This window comes from Pleurodeles waltl, chromosome 4_1 (assembly GCF_031143425.1).
Source record: "Pleurodeles waltl isolate 20211129_DDA chromosome 4_1, aPleWal1.hap1.20221129, whole genome shotgun sequence".
NCBI lineage: Eukaryota > Metazoa > Chordata > Amphibia > Caudata > Salamandridae > Pleurodeles > Pleurodeles waltl.
Window position 1 is genome coordinate 1,019,098,110 of NC_090442.1, and position 20,703 is coordinate 1,019,118,812.

The 20,703-nt window shown below is 42.7% G+C and overlaps 1 protein-coding gene across 11 annotated transcripts in view; it reads right to left on the reverse strand.

Moving 5' to 3' along the window:
- PTPRZ1 (protein tyrosine phosphatase receptor type Z1) overlaps positions 1 to 20,703 on the reverse strand; it is a 572,466-nt gene that overhangs the window by 418,611 nt on the left and 133,152 nt on the right. For all 11 annotated transcript variants that reach the window (XM_069229904.1, XM_069229910.1, XM_069229908.1 and 8 more), the window contains exon 2: positions 4,536 to 4,601. In XM_069229904.1, coding sequence (XP_069086005.1) covers positions 4,536 to 4,601 — 66 coding nt within the window. The remainder of the gene's footprint in view (positions 1 to 4,535; positions 4,602 to 20,703) is intronic.

Consider the following 20,703-nt stretch of genomic DNA (forward strand, 5'->3'; position numbering starts at 1 on the left):
CACCATTTTTTGCAGATGTAAATGTTTTAAAATAGCAGCAGGTGCATCTCAAAATACTGAAATGTTTGTCCAACATACAAAACTGTGACAGTTAAATATTAGTGAAGTCACTCAGAAATGTGAAAAGTAAATAAAAAGATACGTAGGTCTATTTATACAAGTGTTTCCTATTATGTTCAATTCACCTTTAAGGACCTTGCACCACTTATAAAATGGGCCAAAAGGTTAAAAGGTGTGTCCCTCCAAACAATGACTAATCAAATATAAATCTTATCTATTACGTTTTCAAATAGGCCAGGATTGATAAAGTAAAATAGAGAAGTACAGCAACAAAAGACTACGGCTCAGAATTAATATGAGTTTGCGTCAGGAAGTTGTCAATTTTGTGGTGCATCCCCAATGCAAAATCCTTTTGGGTATTTACTCTGGGCTTCCTTGCATTACCTTGCATCAGGCAGACATTACATAGGTGAAGCGCGGACATTCCATGCATCCACTAATGTACTTTGAAGCAAACCCAAATTTACAAAGACTTGAAAACCTGGGTTTGTGCCGAAATGATGCTCCTGCCTGACAGAGGCAAAACAAGAAGAAATATGTTTATTTCTCCGTGTTACTTTCTCTTTCCATGCACATATGGTAACAGGAACATGCATTTAAGGTTTGTTTTTGGGCAGTAAGGTGTCAGTTCCTGCACAAAAACAATCCTGCCCCAAATGCAGAGGGCCATGCACAATGGTGAAAGGATGCCTGCACTGGCACTGGGCAGCACACAGCGCACCAGCACAAGGGGGAGCAGAAATGCTCCACATCTTTATAAATACGGACCGTTTTCTCTCTCTCTTCCTTTTGTTGAACACAAATTAGCAAGTTCCCTTGCTGCACCGCACTGAGTGAACTAATAGTGAATGTACCCCTAAGGAATCTGGGTCACACTGATACTCAGGTAGAAAAGAAGGTGTGGAGCAAACCAAGTTATTAAGAGTGCATCAAGTGTCAGCAAAACATAATTTAGGATAATTATCGGAAACACCAACATCGAATAAATCTACTAGAGGGCAAATAGGTCTCAGAGTACAAGGGAATCAGTAAGCTTACCAGAATATGAAACTTACAAAAAACATTGTCAAACAAAAAACTGGTATTTCATGAACAGAGGTCCAACAATGAAAGCAAACACAAATATATTTGAACTATCAGTATTGCAAATGTTTTTATTTTATTGGATATGGTTGGATAATTTGTATAGATGTAAATCACGTTTGCATTTTGGAAAACAACTGGATCTCTAAGTCAAAGAATGGTCCTTGTCACATGTTCAACCAACCAAGCATTTCAGTGACACAGTAATGGAGATTTATTTTTATGTGAGTATGGTCTAGAGGGGCTGTTTCTTGTTATTTGCATTTAATTTACTGTCTTAAGAGGCAGAGCTCTTCTCTGTTCGTATTCCTAGTATTCCTCTTCTCGTGCTGGTCTCTAGGTCTGTTGAAGGGGATAGACCAGCATCAAAGAAAAGTCTGCAAAACCAGTGTGCACCTTGAAAGTTCCCTATGGTAACTCGGTACTTGTGTATGCTCCCAACTTTTGCATTTTAGGACTTTGATTAAGAATCCTGCACTGCCCACTCACATCTATGGTGACCTGAACTTAGGCAGTACTCTCCTAGGGTCCATGCATAGCCCTACCCTATATAAGGCTAATATATAACGCTAATAGGAAAAATATAATTCAGAATCAGTTCTGTGCTGTAAATGCCATCACCTAATTTATTTATACATTCAATACTTCCCTATCACTATCCTTAGGCCAGTACATTGGCTCAGCGAGTTTAGAGCTCCCAGCTGACATCAAATGGTACATGAAAGGCATGAATCTGCATCCTGGCAAGGCCAACTAAAGCTTTGCATGTTTTTGAGGTTGAGTCCCATTGAATTGGGTAACATCAACACTGCGTTAAAAACTGTGGTGTGAAGTCCTATATCAAAACTTAAGTTTTTTTAGTTGAACAGAATTTGTTGGTGAGTATCCTCTACCACATTTCTAGCAATACTTGTTTGTTTTGCTATGACATCAAAGTGTCTGTTACTCACTTGAGTAGGGTTCTGGACACTTATGAAATGACTGAAAGAAAGTAATTGAACTGATTGTAATAGAAATGTGGCACTTAATTCACAAAGGTTTTCCTCAGGTGAAAGTGTGAATTGAAAAAGCTGTTAATTACACCAGTGTCAGCTAGGCCTAATCGAAAGGTGTGAAGGAATTGTAAACAGACGTGATGTACACTGGAGTGATGCTCCCATTCCCGAGTAAATCGCACGTCTGTAGTATTAAACATAGGGTATACTATTATTCATTTTCTGGGGCGTACCAGGGAATCCCTTGCAAATGCTGTGAACACCCATCTCTCGATGGAGAGAGTGCTGCAGCGACAGCAGTCAGTGTTGCATCTGAAGTGCTCGCAGCAAGCAGTGAATAGCAGTCGGTATTACATCTGGGGCTCCAGCAATAAGCAGTGTTGCAGTCGTGAGTGTTGCATAGAGGCTCCTGCAGTACTCAGTGCGGCGGTGATAGCAGTCATTGTTGCATCTGTGGCTCTCGCAGCAAGCAGTGAACAGCAGTCAGTGCTATATCTGAGGCTGCTTCAGTAAGCATTGTTGCAGAGTCGGAACATCTGAGTCTCTCTTAGTAGGCAGAGCTGCAATCACAGCAGTCAGTGAGTGTTGCTTCTGAGGCTCTGTCAGCATGCAGTGCTATAGTGGTACCATTCTGGGGTACATCTGGGTCTCTGTTAGTAAGAAGTGCAGCAGTGACAGCGGCCAGTGTTACCTCTGATTTTCTCGTTGCAAGCAGTGTTAAACTGGTAGCAGTCAGTGGTACATCTGAGTCTACGTTAATAAACAGTGCTGCAGTGACAGTGCAGTGTTGCATCTGATGCTGTCGTAGCAAGCTGTGAATAGCAGTCAGTGTTACATCTAAGACTCTTGCAGTGTTTTTACAGTAAGCAGTGCTTCAGTGACAGCAGTCAATGTTGCTTCTTAGGCTCTTGCAAAAAGCAGTGTTATATAGTGACAGCAGTCAGGGTTACATCTGAGTCTCTTACAACAAGCAGTGTCACAGTGACAGCAGTCAGTGTTACATCTGAGGCTCTTGCAGTGTTTTTACAGTAAGCAGTGCTTCAGTGACAGCAGTCAATGTTGCTTCTGAGGGTCTTGCAACAAGCAGTGTTATATTGTGACAACAGTCAGGGTTACATCTGAGGCTCTTGCCGTGCGCAGTGCTGCAGTGAAAGCAGTCAGTGTTACATCTGAGTCTCTTACAACAAGCAGTGTCACAGTGACAGCAGTCAGTGTTACATCTGAGGCTCTTGCAGTGTTTTTACAGTAAGCAGTGCTTCAGTGACAGCAGTCAATGTTGCTTCTGAGGGTCTTGCAACAAGCAGTGTTATATTGTGACAACAGTCAGGGTTACATCTGAGGCTCTTGCCGTGCGCAGTGCTGCAGTGAAAGCAGTCAGTGTTACATCTGAGTCTCTTACAACAAGCAGTGTCACAGTGACAGCAGTCAGTGTTACATCTGAGGCTCTTGCAGTGTTTTTACAGTAAGCAGTGCTTCAGTGACAGCAGTCAATGTTGCTTCTGAGGGTCTTGCAACAAGCAGTGTTATATCGTGACAACAGTCAGGGTTACATCTGAGGCTCTTGCCGTGCGCAGTGCTGCAGTGAAAGCAGTCAGTGTTACATCTGAGTCTCTTACAACAAGCAGTGTCACAGTGACAGCAGTCAGTGTTACATCTGAGGCTCTTGCAGTGTTTTTACAGTAAGCAGTGCTTCAGTGACAGCAGTCAATGTTGCTTCTGAGGGTCTTGCAACAAGCAGTGTTATATCGTGACAACAGTCAGGGTTACATCTGAGGCTCTTGCCGTGCGCAGTGCTGCAGTGAAAGCAGTCAGTGTTACATCTGAGTCTCTTACAACAAGCAGTGTCACAGTGACAGCAGTCAGTGTTACATCTGAGGCTCTTGCAGTGTTTTTACAGTAAGCAGTGCTTCAGTGACAGCAGTCAATGTTGCTTCTGAGGCTCTTGCAACAAGCAGTGTTGTATAGTGACAGCAGTCAGGGTTACACCTGAGGCTCTTGCAGTGCACAGTGCTGCAGTGAAAGCAGTCAGTGTTGCCTCTGAGGCTCTCGTAGCAAGCAGTGAATAGCAGTCAGTGTTACATCTGAGTCTCTCGGAGCAAGCAGTGAATAACAGTGTTACATCTGAGTCTCTTACAATCAGTGTCACAGTGACAGCAGTCAGGATTACATCTGAGGCTCTTGCAGTGCGCAGTGCTGCAGTGACGGCAGTCAGTGTTACATCCGAGTCTCTGGCAGCAAGCACTGCTGCAGAAACAGTTGTAAAGTTAGCAGTTGGGCCGCAGTCTCGCTTTCCTCCTCACTTTGGCCCGGGCTGTCCATCCTGCAGAAATCTCTGAACTTCTAATCAAAGCACGATTAAGTACACGCTATTTAGAGTTGGAGTCAAGAATAGCTCACCTGTGTATGACCAGTCAATCTCTTCAATAATTTTCCGCTGGTGTCTGTAGTATCCATAAACCAAATCTGGAAAAAAAGAAACAACTTACTTCTGTTGTACTATACAGCAGGGAGACAAGCAACCCCACAGTTACAAAGGATTGATTAACAGGACAACCCTGCCCATCGACTGCCATTACAAAGAAAAACAGCTCCATGTAAATAATGCAATTAACAAATTCAGATGGTAAAAATATATCATTGTAAGTGACGTACTAAAACGCTTCCCACATCAGCTTCATTGCAAGTGCAACACCCTTCCACCCAAGCGCTTTGGCACCTCCATGGAGGAATCAAGTGCTGTACAAATGCAGTTACAATTACAAATAAAGTGATGCTCTTTGTTAGCAGATGTCAGAAGGCTCCATTCCTCAGTGGCCCATATATGCTATTCAGAACCAGGTTAATCTTGGGGGTTGTGTTTATTTACTTGTAAGCGCATCACTCATAATTTAACAGCACCTTGACGGCAGAGAAGAGGTAGATCCTGTTAGGTGCAAGGGGGTTGTTGGTAGTTGCAGTTAACTTGCTGTGCAGAGGTTGGCAAAAGTTGTAGTGAGTCGTATAGAAGCCCCCCATGTCAGAGGTGCAGAGTTTACTTCATTACGTGGAGCTTCCAGGATGGGTTTGGGTCAGACCAGCTCCAGTCCTTAATTTGTACCAGAAGTTCCGGGTGGTAGACACCAGCACCCTTTTCGGGGGACTGGAGTTACTATCTAGACCATGACAGAGAAGTCAGAGAAGCGAGAAAAAGGAGGAAGGCAACAATGAGAAGAAAGTGAAAAAGGAGGTAAGCAGGAATGAAAAGGGTGAGATTATGAGACTGAAAGAGTAGGACGGTGGAAGAAAAGGCATGAATGTAATCAAGACTAGATAGTTGTGGCATTCGCCAATGCCAGCATTAGTGGGCTTCCAAGAAAACCTAAGGGTCCTGTCACTTATTGTTTTACAAATTAAGGGGATCTTTCAATGAATTACGTCACAACATGTCTCAAAACCTATGCATATGTTGTTAAACAAAGCAACATTCTACAGTTCCTTTTAGTGATTGTTAGCAATATGGAATGGATAAAAATATTGTTTTTCTCTTCACTGGATGGCCCCAGGGTTTTAGTTCATTCGTGTTTTGCAGAATCTTGATGCATTGTCAAAATCCAGATGTTTACTTCAGAAGCTGAGCATGATGAGAGAGAAACATCAGCTCCGCTCCTTTTAGTCCTGTTTTGGGGTATCAGTGTATCTAAATTTTGCAAAAGGGACCATGTCGCACCTGCGAGAAGATCCTTCACTAACTTGCGTTGAAGGTAGAATTCAGTTTAAGCTGCGTTGTTAGATGTATAAATATACTAACAACTTTGCTTCACATTATTTGGCTAATATGATTTTTCTTTGAGAGGCCTTGGGAACCAAGCATAAAGTTCTAGAAACGTAACTTAAATCCAAAGAGGATACACCTTTCTCAATCCTAGGGCCGGCACTCTAGAACTCATTCCCAGAATAGTTGAGGAATTGACCCAACTTCACCACCTTCAAAAAGTTGCTAAAAGCATTTCTCTTTGGAAATAATGATTGTGTCAATACACCTTTTCTAGGCAGCATGCGCCTTACAAGTAGAAGGACAGGGAGATAGGTTGTTTTATCATCTGGCAGACCACAAGTGTGTGCTGTCTTCTTCTTCTTAGTATATGCAGGGGATGTCATCTTCGAGGCATAAGACAGAGGTACAGAGAATTTTAAAGGTTGCCTGGCCTGAATAAAAGGCCAGTTAGGATAGGAGATAGGAGAGGAGAGAGGGTGTTACATAGTAAAGGACAGAGTTACCAAGTAGGGTGGTAGGAATTCAACAACACCTATATTCAAAGGAGGGACAAAAAGTATTTTAAGTCAGCACACACATTTGTCTCAATTCGCAATAATATAACCAAGTGTGCAGTTCCTTATAAACGTCCAGGTACCCAAACTCAGTGCACAAGACAGACTTTGTCAAATGGAGATTTGTCCCTCATAAAAAATGCAGAATTATCACACCAGGAAACACCAATTCATGTGTAATACCCTTTCAGCCATTTTCAGCCAAGACAGGATTACTGGCCATCCAGGATAAGGGTCTAAGAATGAGACAGGAAGGATGTCAACCATTAGAGTTAGTGATTTGAGGCTTTGAACCTATCAAGAGATGGTGATGTGATATGTTGCGGCTGCTCAGAGGTCTAGTAGGTTGATCCTTCTGACGTAACCCCAGTCTGAAGTCACTTGCAGAGCAACGAATACTAGGATTAGAATGTTTTTTTATTCTGGGATGAGACTCGGTGTTTGACTGGTATGTGTCAAGGATATGCAAAACTCTTTTCCATGAATCTTGATTGCCATGTAGTTTGTTCAATAGGGTGGTAACCGTTGGAATGCTGAGGCTATAGTAAGAAAGGGTGAGAAAGTGTTTCAGGGCATTGTTGACTTTAATTATTAGTATATGCTGACTTTTACAAAATACTTTTAACAGGGTCAACCAAGATTTCTGTAGGGCTGTGGTGGTAGTAGCTGGGCAGGGTCTGCTCCGTTTTTGGATAGCCATGGGTCTTTTATTATCGTGACCATTTTTAGTGGATGATGGTGAGAGGGAGAAGCTTTTAGCAACATTGTTCATTCTGTAGTTGTACAAGGGTAGGTAGTGGTTGGTAATTTGTATTGGCCAGGGTTCAGGCCGATCTGATTGTTTTCACTTTTTTAAGAAAGTAGCTAAGATGTAGCAGAATTATTGTGATTGACTGATGCAAGAATCGTGCTCTGATGATTAAAGATGGGCTGTTACGTGCTTTGGGTATTTCGCTTAGGGGGCATGTTTTTTTTTACTTCTGAGATTGCTTTTTTATGTTGGGCAAGTGTGACTGATGTGATTTCCAGCTTCCAACAACTTTGTTTGAGCAGGCCCAGAGGGACATGAAGGCTTGTTTATTCCGCTCTGATGAAAGGGTGAGATTAAACATCTTTGTTTACATTGACTGAAAGGAGTCGTAATTTGGGTGAATTTTGTTAGTACGGTAAGGAGTAGGCCTAGGTGGAACTCATGAAGTTCCACTCTGTGGAATTTCAAGGAGTTACCTAAAAATTCGGTGAAATTCCATGGAGTTCCACGAGTGGCAGAATTCCAGTCCGTCACACTGCTTGCATTGATTTTAAGGCATGGCGCTTGTCCAGCAAGAACGGCACCACACTGTGTGCCAGAGGGCACTACTTCTTTCTGCTGCATGAGAAGATTTTCTACTCAAGCGGCAGCTTTCTCAACATGAGTGGCAGCTTTCTCAATGTGAGCAATAACAACCTGCCACCCACATTGAGAAATGTCGCAGGGAGGCAGTCCAGGGCTTGATTTTCTCACTTGCTCTCACCAAATTATTGTTGGCCAGCCACGTGCAAGAAAAACTCTGTCATGTGGTGCTTGGCACAGTTTTTACAGAACTCTGTGATCCAAGCGGAGTGTGGAGTGGGCAAAACTCTGCAAATTCTGCCAGAGAAGCAGAGTTTACCGCCCACGCCTAGTATTGAGTGAGGCCCATGAATAAAAATATAATATTTTGTTGACTGGCCACAAAACTGGGAAAGAGGTGACTTTGCTAGTTTGTAAACTATGTTGTACGTCTATGTCAAGGCAGTGGCCAGTGACATGTAAGGCAATCTGGAGAGAATCCTTTGATGTGAGGCCTCCACGTGTGTGCAGGTGTTCTCTAGAGCAGGGACTGAACTGTTTGCTAGACAGAATTTGGAGTCCTCTGGAATGGTGTAGGTATTTTGTGCTATCATAGTTACTCCTTCACCTTGTCTAGTGTGTCATCAGTGAGAGTGAGTCATGGGGCACTGCATTCAAATGTGGGGCAGAGGTTTCTGTGACCATGTTCCAGTGGCAAGTGGGATGTATAGTTTATTGACTGTCAAACTACCTCAATCATGCTCCCCTCACTACATTATCGATTAGTGCAGCCATCCTCACTGCACTATAGATGGTTGCCCTAATCATCATGACAACATCATAGCCACGTGTGGTCAAAAAGGAACTAGAACGTATGACAAAATATGATTTGCTGGTGCACACACTAACATTTTGCACTGAAATAAATAATCCCAAAACAAAGCCTTTCCAAAACCACTACTCTAACACACATGTAACTCATAACCAGGTCAATGCCTCTCATCCCTCTGCAGATATGTACAGAAAGGCAAAAATCTGCCTAGCCTGGAAGTACAGTTCAGGCAATTTCTATTAGAGCATGTCCAATTCTGATTTGCATATGGCTGGTCACTGGTGAAGTAGCACAATGGGCGGAAAAACAGTGGTCTGAAATATGGCCATTACTATTCACAAAGGTGAACTTACAGGTGAGTAAATCTACATAAGTAAGTTTACTCATATACTTTTAAGTACCATTACTATTGTAGTCTACTCACCATGTATAAGTATAAAGTCACTCAGAAGTGTAGACTTACATGTCCCTACCCCCTGAATTCAGGAAGTCGAGCCTAATCTACCAGTGTAAAGTTACTACTTGTACCTATTCACACAATAGTCAGAGATCTCCACCACCAAGGAATATGGAAAAGTTAAGAGGGCAATCAAAGTTTTTAAACATTCAGAAAAATTATTTTTGTGTTAAATACTAATTTTCATTTTATATATGTATTTTAAATGTAGATTATTATTAAAATGTTGCAACTTTATTAACTTAATTCAAGCTAAACATTTAATAATGTTTTTTATTAAATATAAAATCAAATTATAATTCAGAGGTTTAATACAAATAATTCCCACCTAAAGTGGAAGAACTATATTTTGATTATGTATTTAAAATCATTAAAGTTGATGTTAATTGGCAGTAATGTATTTTAATAAATATTAATATCACATTATTTTTTATATTCATAAAAACAATACAATATTTTAGATTAATTTAATAAGCATGTTTTATTTTTGGAACTATTTTTCAACAATAAATAAAATGTAATTATATTCTTAAACAGTTTAAAAAATACTTTATTTTGACATTAGTTCCTGTGGGGTTTTATTTTAAGTCCCAACCTCTATTATTTGCTATGGAAGAGTATTTCAGTACCTGTGAGTAGCCATGAATGAGCTTAAGCACATTTATAGCTGTTTGGGTCAGTCAGTTTTGGCTGTAGTTACACTAGAAGGGCGGTTTGTGAATAGGAAGGGGGTTACTCTTTTGTGAGTGGGTGTGTCCCTACCTAACCCTCTCTCTAACCCTCCATAGATGTCTGAGTAGGATTTCGTTATGCATTAATAGTATTATTGTAGTGCCCCTAAACATATTACAAATTGCAGTTTGTGAAAAGGTTTCTATGTTTTCAGCATCATCTGTGTATTTTTCTGTGATCACGCTTTGTGTGCATACACTATAGATTTTGTGGCTATGCCAGACCGATTCAATAATCGCGAACTTGGCCCAAGGGCATCAGACAACCTCACATTTGAGCACCAGATTACATTGCATAAGGTATGATTCATTTTTGATTCTCCAAAATATCCCGAAAGACCATGGGATGACACAAAACACCAGTGGAGGCAGCAGCCTCAATAAAATAATTATATTCCCCTCGTCGAATACACAAACGCGTGTGACTTCCAAAATGTTTTCACTAGTAACAGGATTTAAACACAGGCTGCAGACACAGTTTGAAGGTAGGTGTGGGCATTCCCTGTTGGTAATGCACCAGCAGAGATTTGTGCGTCTCCTACGCGCCTTCAGCTGCTCAACAATATGGCTGTGCTCATTCCCTGCCTGCCGCTTCTCCTCTCTGCTCACATCCATGCTTTTTCGTTAGTCTTTCAGTGGCTTCTCTATTTTGAGCTCATCTGGGAGGGCGTTTGTACTTTTATGGCATTCCTCATTTGCATCAGTATTCTTCGAAATCAATTAAACATCGTAAAACAAAATATCTGAGCATTTAATTTCAACAAGTACATACTGCAGAAGACAACCTGAACAAAGGAATGACTCAGTTATAGAAATGTTACAAAAGACTTTATGAGTCTATCAGGAGCGGCGCTAAATGATGCTTAATTAACTGCTGCGTCATACAGGCAGTTCAGATTTCCTAGGTGCAGCAGGCGGCTCCCACGCATGAGCACAGGCCTCCGGGCAAAAATTGAATATAAATGACGGCCGTCAGCAGGACACACTTTCATTGTCACGGCCATGGTAATGAGTGAAGCCACAGCGCCTAGAATGGATTACGCTATCTGGACAGCAAGGATGATAACATTAACAAGCACAAGGTTGTTGTAGGTGTGGTTACAGGTCCTGCACAGCTGTGACAGATGTGATACGTGTTCATAAACTGACACTGAAGCAAGGCACACACCTACACTGAGGCAGATAATATAATATACATAATTGACTGTCACCGGCTCATGGAGCACGCGCACAGCGGCTCAGAAGGGAGAATCTGTAACCCGGGCTTTCATGTTTGCACACTGGGTCGGGGTAAACACCTCTACTGGGAGAGAGAATACACCGGTACTAGAAGAGAAAATACACTGGCGGTGGGAAAGAAAATACACTGCACTGCAACGTGGCAGTTCACCGGTTCCAGTACTTAGGAACACACTGGCACTGAAACATGGCAGTTCACTGACACCAGTACATTGGAATACATTGAAACCGACATGTGGCAATTCATTGGCACCAGTGCATAGTAATACGCTGGCACTGGCACATGGTAATTCACTGAAACCAGTACATAGGAATTTACTGCCACTAGAACATGAGAGTTCAGTGAGACAGTACATAGGAATACGCTGGCACTGGATTTCGGCAGTTTACTGACACCACTCCATAGGACCAAAGTGGCACTGGGTGCATAGGGCATTACTCTTAGAGTGATACAAGGAAAACTTTCAGGAGGGAAAAGGAAAACAGTGACAGTGACAGAGAATATACTGGCACTGCGACATGCCAGTTCACTGACCCAGTGCTTAATTTGTACTTGTTGTTTCCGGTGCTGAGCACCGGCACTTATTTTTGAGGCCGGGGCTTATTCTTCTGCCTCAACTGGCATTTGCTGCGAGCACAAGACACATATGGGGAAGACGGAGGACGAAAAAGCGTCACAAAGAGAGAAAGCAGAAAGCTGCAGGACTGAGCTGAAGGGGCAGGGAGTGGCTTAATATGGATTGAAGAGGCCCGAGATGGCTTCAGGATTATGGCGCCTCAGTACTCCGTGTTCACACATTTAATTGCAGCAGCCGCGTGTTTAAGAGTAGGGCTTTGAGCAACGGCATCTTTTTATTTACAAATTAAGCACTGACTGACACTAGTGCATAGGAAAACACTGGCAGTGTGGCACAGCACTAAGATGCAGCGTGCCGGGGAATATATGGTCACTGGAAACTGGGGTACATTGCTTGCAAGCCAGGGAAGGCCCTGGCACTGAGAGGGGGAATACTCAGAACACGGGACATGGAATAGCCCACACTGAGAAAGAGATTACACTGGGACCGGACGACACGCTGACAGAGGGAGAAAATTACACTGGCAGCGACCCAGTGAGTACACTGACACTGCGATAGACAGTGAGTCACGGGGTTACACGCAGACCACTCTACAGAGAGACAGTCATGGAGACACGGAAACTCATGCACCGGGAGAAAGTAAGGAAACATACTAACAAAGGTACGGACGCACCAGCTTTCTTTCCTTGCCTTGGACACAAGACTCATTGGGACAGTGAAACGTGCACTGAGAAGGTGAAAAAGCCCATTTCGGTATGTAGGCATGCACGCTGAAACAATGAACACCGATGCAACAGGGCACGGAGAATCATGCACAGACTGACGTGAACACTGACACAGCCAACAACACGTCAACTTATTTTTATTGTTATCTATATTTCGGTAGTCATGACGTGCACAGTGAACCATTAGTACTGCACAGTGACACAACCGCTGGCAGCACAGTAAATGAGGAATAAGGGAGACACCGAGACAGGAGGGGAGGACACATACTGAGAACGCAATCCACACGCCAGGGAAGGGAGATGCGGCCAGCAGGAAGAGAGATGAATACACCGAGACATACACAGTGGTAGAGTGAATAATCCGACTCCGGGACAAGGAACAATCCGACACTGTCATGGAGCAGACTGGCACCAGGAAAGGAATGCACTGTCACTTAGTCACGGAATAAACTGATACGGGGATAATGAATAGTTCGGAATACTTAAGTTCTGGGTCAATAAATGCACTTCTAATGGGGAAGGACAACATTGGTACGTCTACGGTGAACAACACTGGGGTAGGAATTCGCAGACTAATCTGGTATTAGATCATGGAACACACACATATTGTAAATAAAAGGGAAGCCAGTGAGACAGAGACTTCACTGGCCTGGAAAAGGAAGTGTAAAGACTAACGCTGCAAAAACGAAACACAGAGATCGGGGCAGGGAAACAAGGGAGACACTTACTGGACCGAGAGAACCAGAAAGATGCTCTGAGAGACAGAGGGCGCGGGGAAGAGAGAGAAGTGAAGCGCCTCAAACCGCGGCACGTGGCACTGTCCTGGAACACGGTCCCTACCTGTCTCCTTCACACTGCTCTAGATTACGAGGCAAGGCCTGGACACACTCCACTGACTGTGAGCTCGCTGACAATGGGAACCCCACAGCCAGCAGCAAGAGCGCCAGGACATGGAAACAGCACTATTCTATACAAAAGTGGCACTTAGTGACATAAAAGTGCAGTGATACACACACCTGTCTCGTCACATATTTTGTGGTACGTCACTTCGTTTTTTTATTACAGGCCTTCAGAAGGTAAAAGGACCTCGGAGCTATTTTAAATCAACACTGGGAGGACACTCGGAAGTCAACTAAATCAGATTGTAAAGACCATGAGTTGTGTGAATATGTGAAGATGATGATAACATATTTGGGGCAAACAGTCAGTAAAAAGTGCCAGAACCTCAATAGAATCTGTCATCTCCTTGATGGTCACTGTATTAAAGCCTTTTGTTTACACAGACCCTGCACTCCCTCTCTCCGTCTGTCACACGCATACGTACGTGCGAGATGTGCACACCCACCAGTTGCGGATGGCCTTCGGGTGTTACAAATATGTCTTTGCGTAGCAAAGCACCCCATTATGGCTGATGAAAGCCGTCGTAATTTTACGTTCTGTGTGAACCCCAACTGTGATGTTTGTTGCACCCCTACGTACTTCATCAGAAACAGGCAACTGTAACAACTGACTGATTGATTGATTGAGTGATTGATTGATTGATTGGGGTCAGCTGTTTCAAAGACCTAACGTGACAACCATAGGAAAGTAATGTGTGTTATGTAACGGTATTTTTATAGAGCAAACATAGCTGGGAAGCAAGGGAGCACCGAGCAGTGTGCACGAGGCCACTGTTACAATTCAGATTGTTTACAATGAGGTAGGTAATCATGCCGTCAATTCACCGAAATGCCAGGGGCAGCAGAAGTGACATCACAGGAGCTTTGACCTCCACATTCACTCACACACACATATGTACACACATACACAAGTTCACACTTACATACACTCTCTCTCTCACATAAACACACTCTCACCCGCAAGCACGCACACGAAGCTGCCATGGAAGGGCATATTCCAGGTAACTGTACTCCATTTTTACTACACTAATAGTGAATAGTGTATAATTATTCACTATTACTGTTATGAACAATTGGCAGAAAACAAAGAGAGTTGAGCCCCAAAGGACGAGCTGCTTCTGTGTTCCTGGTACTTAATTTGCCACCCCTTAGGCCAGGGGTCACAAATGCAGCGCCAGGGGTAGCAAATGGCAACCCAGGGGTCGCCGCTGAGAGCCCTGACGACCCCTAAAGGATGTCCACGGTGACAAGTCCTATCATGTGGCGGGAGCTGCTCCTCGCAGAGATGTGTCCTCAGTTTCTCTCTGAGTCATAGGAGAGTTGGAGCAGTTCTGATGTATACGTTAGAGTGAGATATGACACTAAGATCAACAACAGATCAATAACGTCCCCCCCCCCCAACGACTCCACCCCCTCTGCCACCCTCTCCTCATTGCAGACATAAAGAACTCTCTCTCGAATGCTCCACTGTCTCATTTTCTCTGACGCGCCATGTTGGACCAGCCCCTCCGTTGCTATGGCAGCATGCCTGCAGACAGCTTATTCTTCTCCTGCGATACTGCGGAGGAATGCATACTTTTCCAACCCCGAATACTGCTGTTGCTCCTTGAGTATTCTTCCCAGAATGCTATGCAGCAGCAGTAAGGGTGCTGATTGTATATTCCAGTGCTTGTCAACATGGGTGTCACTCAGCAAGTGTATGTTGACACGCAGTATGTGAGATTTGATGAAAAAGGTGGGTGAAAAACAATCTGGACTTTTTGTCATCATCACACAAAAGAGCAGATGGTACCAAATGTGTATATAACAAACAACATAGTCCAAAATCATTAGTGATTTCCTTTGTACACCTCCATTTTTAATCTCTCTGGTATACACTCAAAGTATCAAGCTATGATACATAATCTATAGCAGTCCTGGTGTATTTTTAAATACTTATTTCAATGTAAGATACATTGATAATATTTATAATAATCCATATTATAAAAAGATACTTAGTGATAACTGAACAACGATCTGATGAATTCACAAGACAGTATTTATGCTCAGCTGTCGAAAGTGGAAGCGATCCAACATTCTGCATGCTGTAATAAACAGAGGGCCTGATTCACAAAGAATTTGCCAAATGTAGTAACTTTCACAATCTGTAAGCGAGGCCTTCATGTGAGTAATGTATCCCTTTTAGTTAACCAATATTAGTTTGCTATCTAACCAATGTACAGATACCAACAAAATCTACAGACTGTCCTCACCCTCATAATCTCCAAGCTTGACGACGCCAACACCCTATACTTTGGTGCCTCCAGATTTGTTTCACAGTAAATACAATTAATCCAACATGCAGCGTAAGACTTCTTCTCCACATTCATCCAGGGGAATGCATGACTCCAGTCCCACAATCTCTCCTCTGGCTATTTGTGGCTAGAACGGCAATGGTCAAGGCACTCTGCATTTCCCACAAAAAATCCCAATGAAAAGGACCACTATACTTGCAAGTTAATTTCAAGCAACACACAGAAAACAAGACACAGCTCTACCGGCTTCCAATATGAATCATCATACTTATATACCAAAATAATTTCATAGGAGGTACTGCTTTCTCAGTACATGCCGCCAAGCCCTGGAACTCACTACCTGTCAAGATTTGAATCATGTGCTCTTCAGAAAAGAGTTTAAAAGATGGCTATTTCCAGGATAACTACTTCAACATCTCTCGGATAGACACAGGAAAGATTATCACACCTTTATATACAGTCTACAGTTTACAGCCAACAGATATGAAACAAACCAACCACTGTACTACTTTTATATCCAGGTAAGCATAGAAGGGTTGACCTACGGTTAGCCTGATTATTATATAGCAATGTTCATCCATATATTACTATTCAGACCTAGACTAATACTAATATCATGATAGACAATAGTGTGCAGCCAACTCTAGCCTAATCTTCTTACATTAACATACCACATATCTGACAGAAGTCTTGTCCATCACCCACCACTGTACCAGTCAATAAACTTGCCATCACCAACTGAACAGGCAAGGAATAACTGAAGAGATTGGTCACAAATTGCTGACCAACCGGAAGACTAATCTAGTCCACCACTTCAGAACCCAACTAGATACACCTTAAGACTGCTTCTTCACATCTCTCAATGACATTCAGATATGGGATGATAGAAGCAAAGGTCATGCTACCAGATCTCCCCGCCATTTCTCTCTCCTACCATGCCTGCCCAGGACCAAATGCTAAAAACATTTTAACAAGCTCTTGGGGTGGATAAGTAAAATACAATAAAATGATGATATGAAATACTAGAAAAGGACCTGCAGAACTGCTCAAAGCTGCCAGCTTACTGAAAACCTCAAACTTTGCATCTGTCTCTCACACCTCTTCATCCATCACACTACTGAGCGCTGCCTCCCATAACATGATAACCACATCACAATGGTCACTATGCTCAACATGGGAACATTTCCCGCGTGGGATCAAAAATAAAGAAAAACACCTCCCCACACCACACCACACATGGCAAATCTTGCTGCCCATGTAAGTAAGCAGTTCAGTGCCCCACATAGGGGTATTAAGCACTATATAAATGCTGCAGTACAAGACAATGCATTGTAATATGTATGTACTGTGTAAATACTTACATGAAAGGTTTGGAGTTGAAGGTGATTTATGATATTTCTAAACCCGAATTAAAGCTCAGCTCTCACTTTACATATTTTAGCACTAGGAAACTGTAAAAGAAAATGTATGTTTCAATTTAATTATTCTCTTACCTAATAAAAACACACTTCCAGTGCACATCAGACCTTTAGGTTGACTGGTAGAGTTCAGCCAACTTTGCATGCCACTATTTCCTGGACCATTTTCAAGGGGATGTGCACACTCATAGACAAAGAGTATCCTGGTGGTAGTGCTGGATGATCTTGGGATACATATGGTTGTCTATAGTGTTGCAGTTCTTATTTTATTACATTTTTTTGACACTGTCAAGCATGTAATGCTACTGGGAGACAATAAAAGAGAAGACTAGCTAGAGCTATATTGTACGAGATTTCATTCTATTATAAGATCAAATGCAGACAGCGCTTAATTTATGCTAATGTTGGCAGGTGGTGGGCCCAACACTCAGCTCTCACCCGCAAAATATTCTGGACCAGATGTACTGACATTAGGAATAGCGATTTCCTAGTTGCAATTATCTCCTAAACAGAATTAGGAAATCGCTATTCCTAATATATTAGACTTTTTAATTCTAAAACAGCAATTCCTAGTGGGTTACAAATCAACCTATCTCATGAATATTAATGAGGTAGTTTACAATTCCTGACCCACTAGGAATCGCTGCCATCATAGAGATGGTGGTCTGTTTGGGTCAGCAAACCACTATGTGTGTGACTGCTTTTTAATAACGCAATCTTTTATTTTTAAAATACAGCCTGTTTCCCTTCAAAAAATAAAAGTTCTTGTCTTTTCCATTTGTTTGTTTAAGAAGAAGCAGTAGTTCTCTGAACCACTGCCTTCTCTTAAACACACTTTTTTTTACAATCATAAAAGGGAAGGATTGGGAATGGGTTACCACTACAATTTTGTATTCAGTAAAATATTAATGTTTTGCAAACAAAATTCAGTTGCAACGCATTAATACATACCATTCTGATTCAGTATTTCGAAGGGACGCCCCTTCCAAATTCCAAAATGGCATTTGGTTGCAAACACAAATTGCAATAAGGTAATGTGTTACTAAATCAAAATTTGACATTTGGACATAAAGAAAAGCTTTATTGCAGTCGCAAATGGCCCAATTCAATGAACTGGGCTGTTTCCATCCTCAAAAAAACTTTGATCATCGGTCCATAAGCAACTTCCTTTACAGACTTCTAAAGTTACTACAGCACAAAAGGACCCAAAACAGTTGCAAATGTGCTCCCATGGACACTCATAGATACTGCAACATCCTTTAAAGATTTTTAAGTTTAATGAATTTTTGAATGTTTCCGTATAATTACCATGCAGAGATCACCACACCTAGAACCAAGGTCTCCGTCTTGTATGCAGAACATCAGATACGCTTGAAAGTCTCTATTAGTAGTAACTATACAGTTCTATTTGCTATTTTTAATGACTCTACCCCCTCGTTCATGGGGTGGAGACATGTAAGTCTACACTTTTAAGTAATTTTACACTCAAAATGATGAATAGCCAAAGTACTAAAGTTACTCAAAAGTATAATGTTAGAGACTTTTCATCCTTGGCGTGGGCGCCATTAACTTTTTGCCTCTGTTTCCCAGGTTGTTGATGTGTGCTGGACTCTGTTTTTGCTGTTTTTGTTACTCTGGGCACTTTACCACTGCTAACCAATGCTAAAGTGCAAGTGCTCCTTTACAAAATGTGTATGTAATTGGTACATCAACGATTGGCATATTTGATTTACTAGTAAGTCCTTAGTACAGTGCACTAGAGGTGCCCAGGGCCTGTAAATCAAATGCTACTAGTGGGCCTGCGGCACTGGTTGTGCCACCCACGTTAGCAGCTCTGTAAACATGGCTCAGACCTGCCAATGCAGTGTCTGTGTGTGCAGTTTTAAACTGCAAATTCGACTTGGCAAGTGTACCCACTTGCTAGACCTAAACCTTCCCTTTTCTTACATGTAAGGCACCCCTAAGGTAGGTACTAGGTAGCCCCATGGGCAGGGTGCAGTGTATGGTTAAGATAGGACATATAGTAATGTGTTTTATATGTCCTGACAGGGAAATACTGCTAAATTTGTTTTTCACTGTTGCAAGGCCTGTCCCTCTCATAGGTTAACATGGGGGCTACCTTTAAATATGAATAAAGTGCAGATTCCCCTTTGGGAGCGGATAGACATGTGTAGTTTGGGGTCTCTAAGCTCACAATTTAAAAATACATCTTTTAGTAAAGTTGATTTTGAGATTGTGTGTTTGAAAATGGCACTTTTAAAAAGTGAGCATTTTCTTGCTTAAACAATTTCTGTGACTCTGCCTGTTTGTGGATTCCCTGTCTGGGTCAGTTTGACAGTCGGGCTGTTTGTACCTCTCTCTAGACAATGACACAAAGGGAGCTGGGGTGTAGCCTGCATTTCCTGATGAGCCATCTGTGCTAGGAGGGAGGGGAGGAGTGGTCACTCACACCTGAAAGGGCTGTGCCTGCCCTCACACAATGCAGTCTCCAACCCCCTGGTGTGTGTCTGGGGCCTGGCCTGGGCAAGGCAGGATTTCACAAACAAGAGAGACTTTTCTTTGAAGTAAGCCTACTTCAAAGGGCAAAAAGGGTATAAGAAGGGCCCCCAAAACCACAGACTTAAGAACACTTCTGGAAACCAAGAGGAACCTCTGCCTGGAGAAGAGCTGAGGAAGAAGAGTTGCCAAGCCTGTGACTGTGCTTTATGGAGCTATCCTGCAGTTGCTGCTTCTGCCTATGCTAGAGGACAAAGACTGGACTTTGTGTGCCTTCCTTCTTGTGAAGAACTCACCAAGGGCTTGATTTAGAGCATGCCTCCTGTTGTATGAAGCCTCAGGGACAGCAAAGACTTCTGCTGAGACTCCTACTTTGCAAAGTGGTGCCCATCCAGTTCCTAGAACCCTGAAAGGAGAAACTGGCAGCCCAAGAGTGAGAAATCAATGCACCGACCGCCGTGCACAGAAAAGATCGACGCAACTCTGATCAGCGGGTGAAAAATCAACGCACCGCCAGCTCCACGGTTAAAAATCGACGCTCGACTGCAGCACGACTGAAAGATCGACGCATGTGGCTGGACAAACGACGTGCAGCATTGCTGACAGAGGCTGGTGAGATCGCAACCCGCGCTGCGTGGTTTTCGGATCATCGTGCGGAAGGATTTCCGATGCAAACATCGCTGGGCGAGTAAAAACAACGCAAGGCCTGCCCGGACCTGTGAGTGCGGTTTGAATCAACGTATAGCTCTCCTGCGGAGAGAAGAAATGACACGCGCCGACTCGACTGAAGGAGAAACGATGCACGGTCTCGCTTGTGTTTGATATAGACGCATTGCAAGCCCTTTTTGACACACACTCACCCGTGAGGGGTTATTTTTGACACATCCAAGTGCATTTCCACACTAACAGTGTTAGCATTGTGTTTAAAATTACATGAAGACTCTTTTTGATTTTTAATTGATATCTTGACTTGTGTATTGTGGATTTTTGTTGTTTTGGTCTTGTTTTGTTTAGATACATATTTTCTATTTTACTAAACCTGTGTTGTGTCATTTTGTAGTGTTTTTATTGAGTTACTGTGTGTGTTGGTACAAATACTTTACACCTAGCACTCTGAAGTTAAGCCTACTGCTTGTGCCAAGCTTCCAAGGGGGTGAGCGGGGGTTAGCTGAGGGTGATTCACTTTTACTCTGAATAGAGTGAGGGTCCTTGCTTGGACAGGGGGTAACCTGACTGCCAACCAAAGACCCCATTTCTAACATACAAGATAAACTTA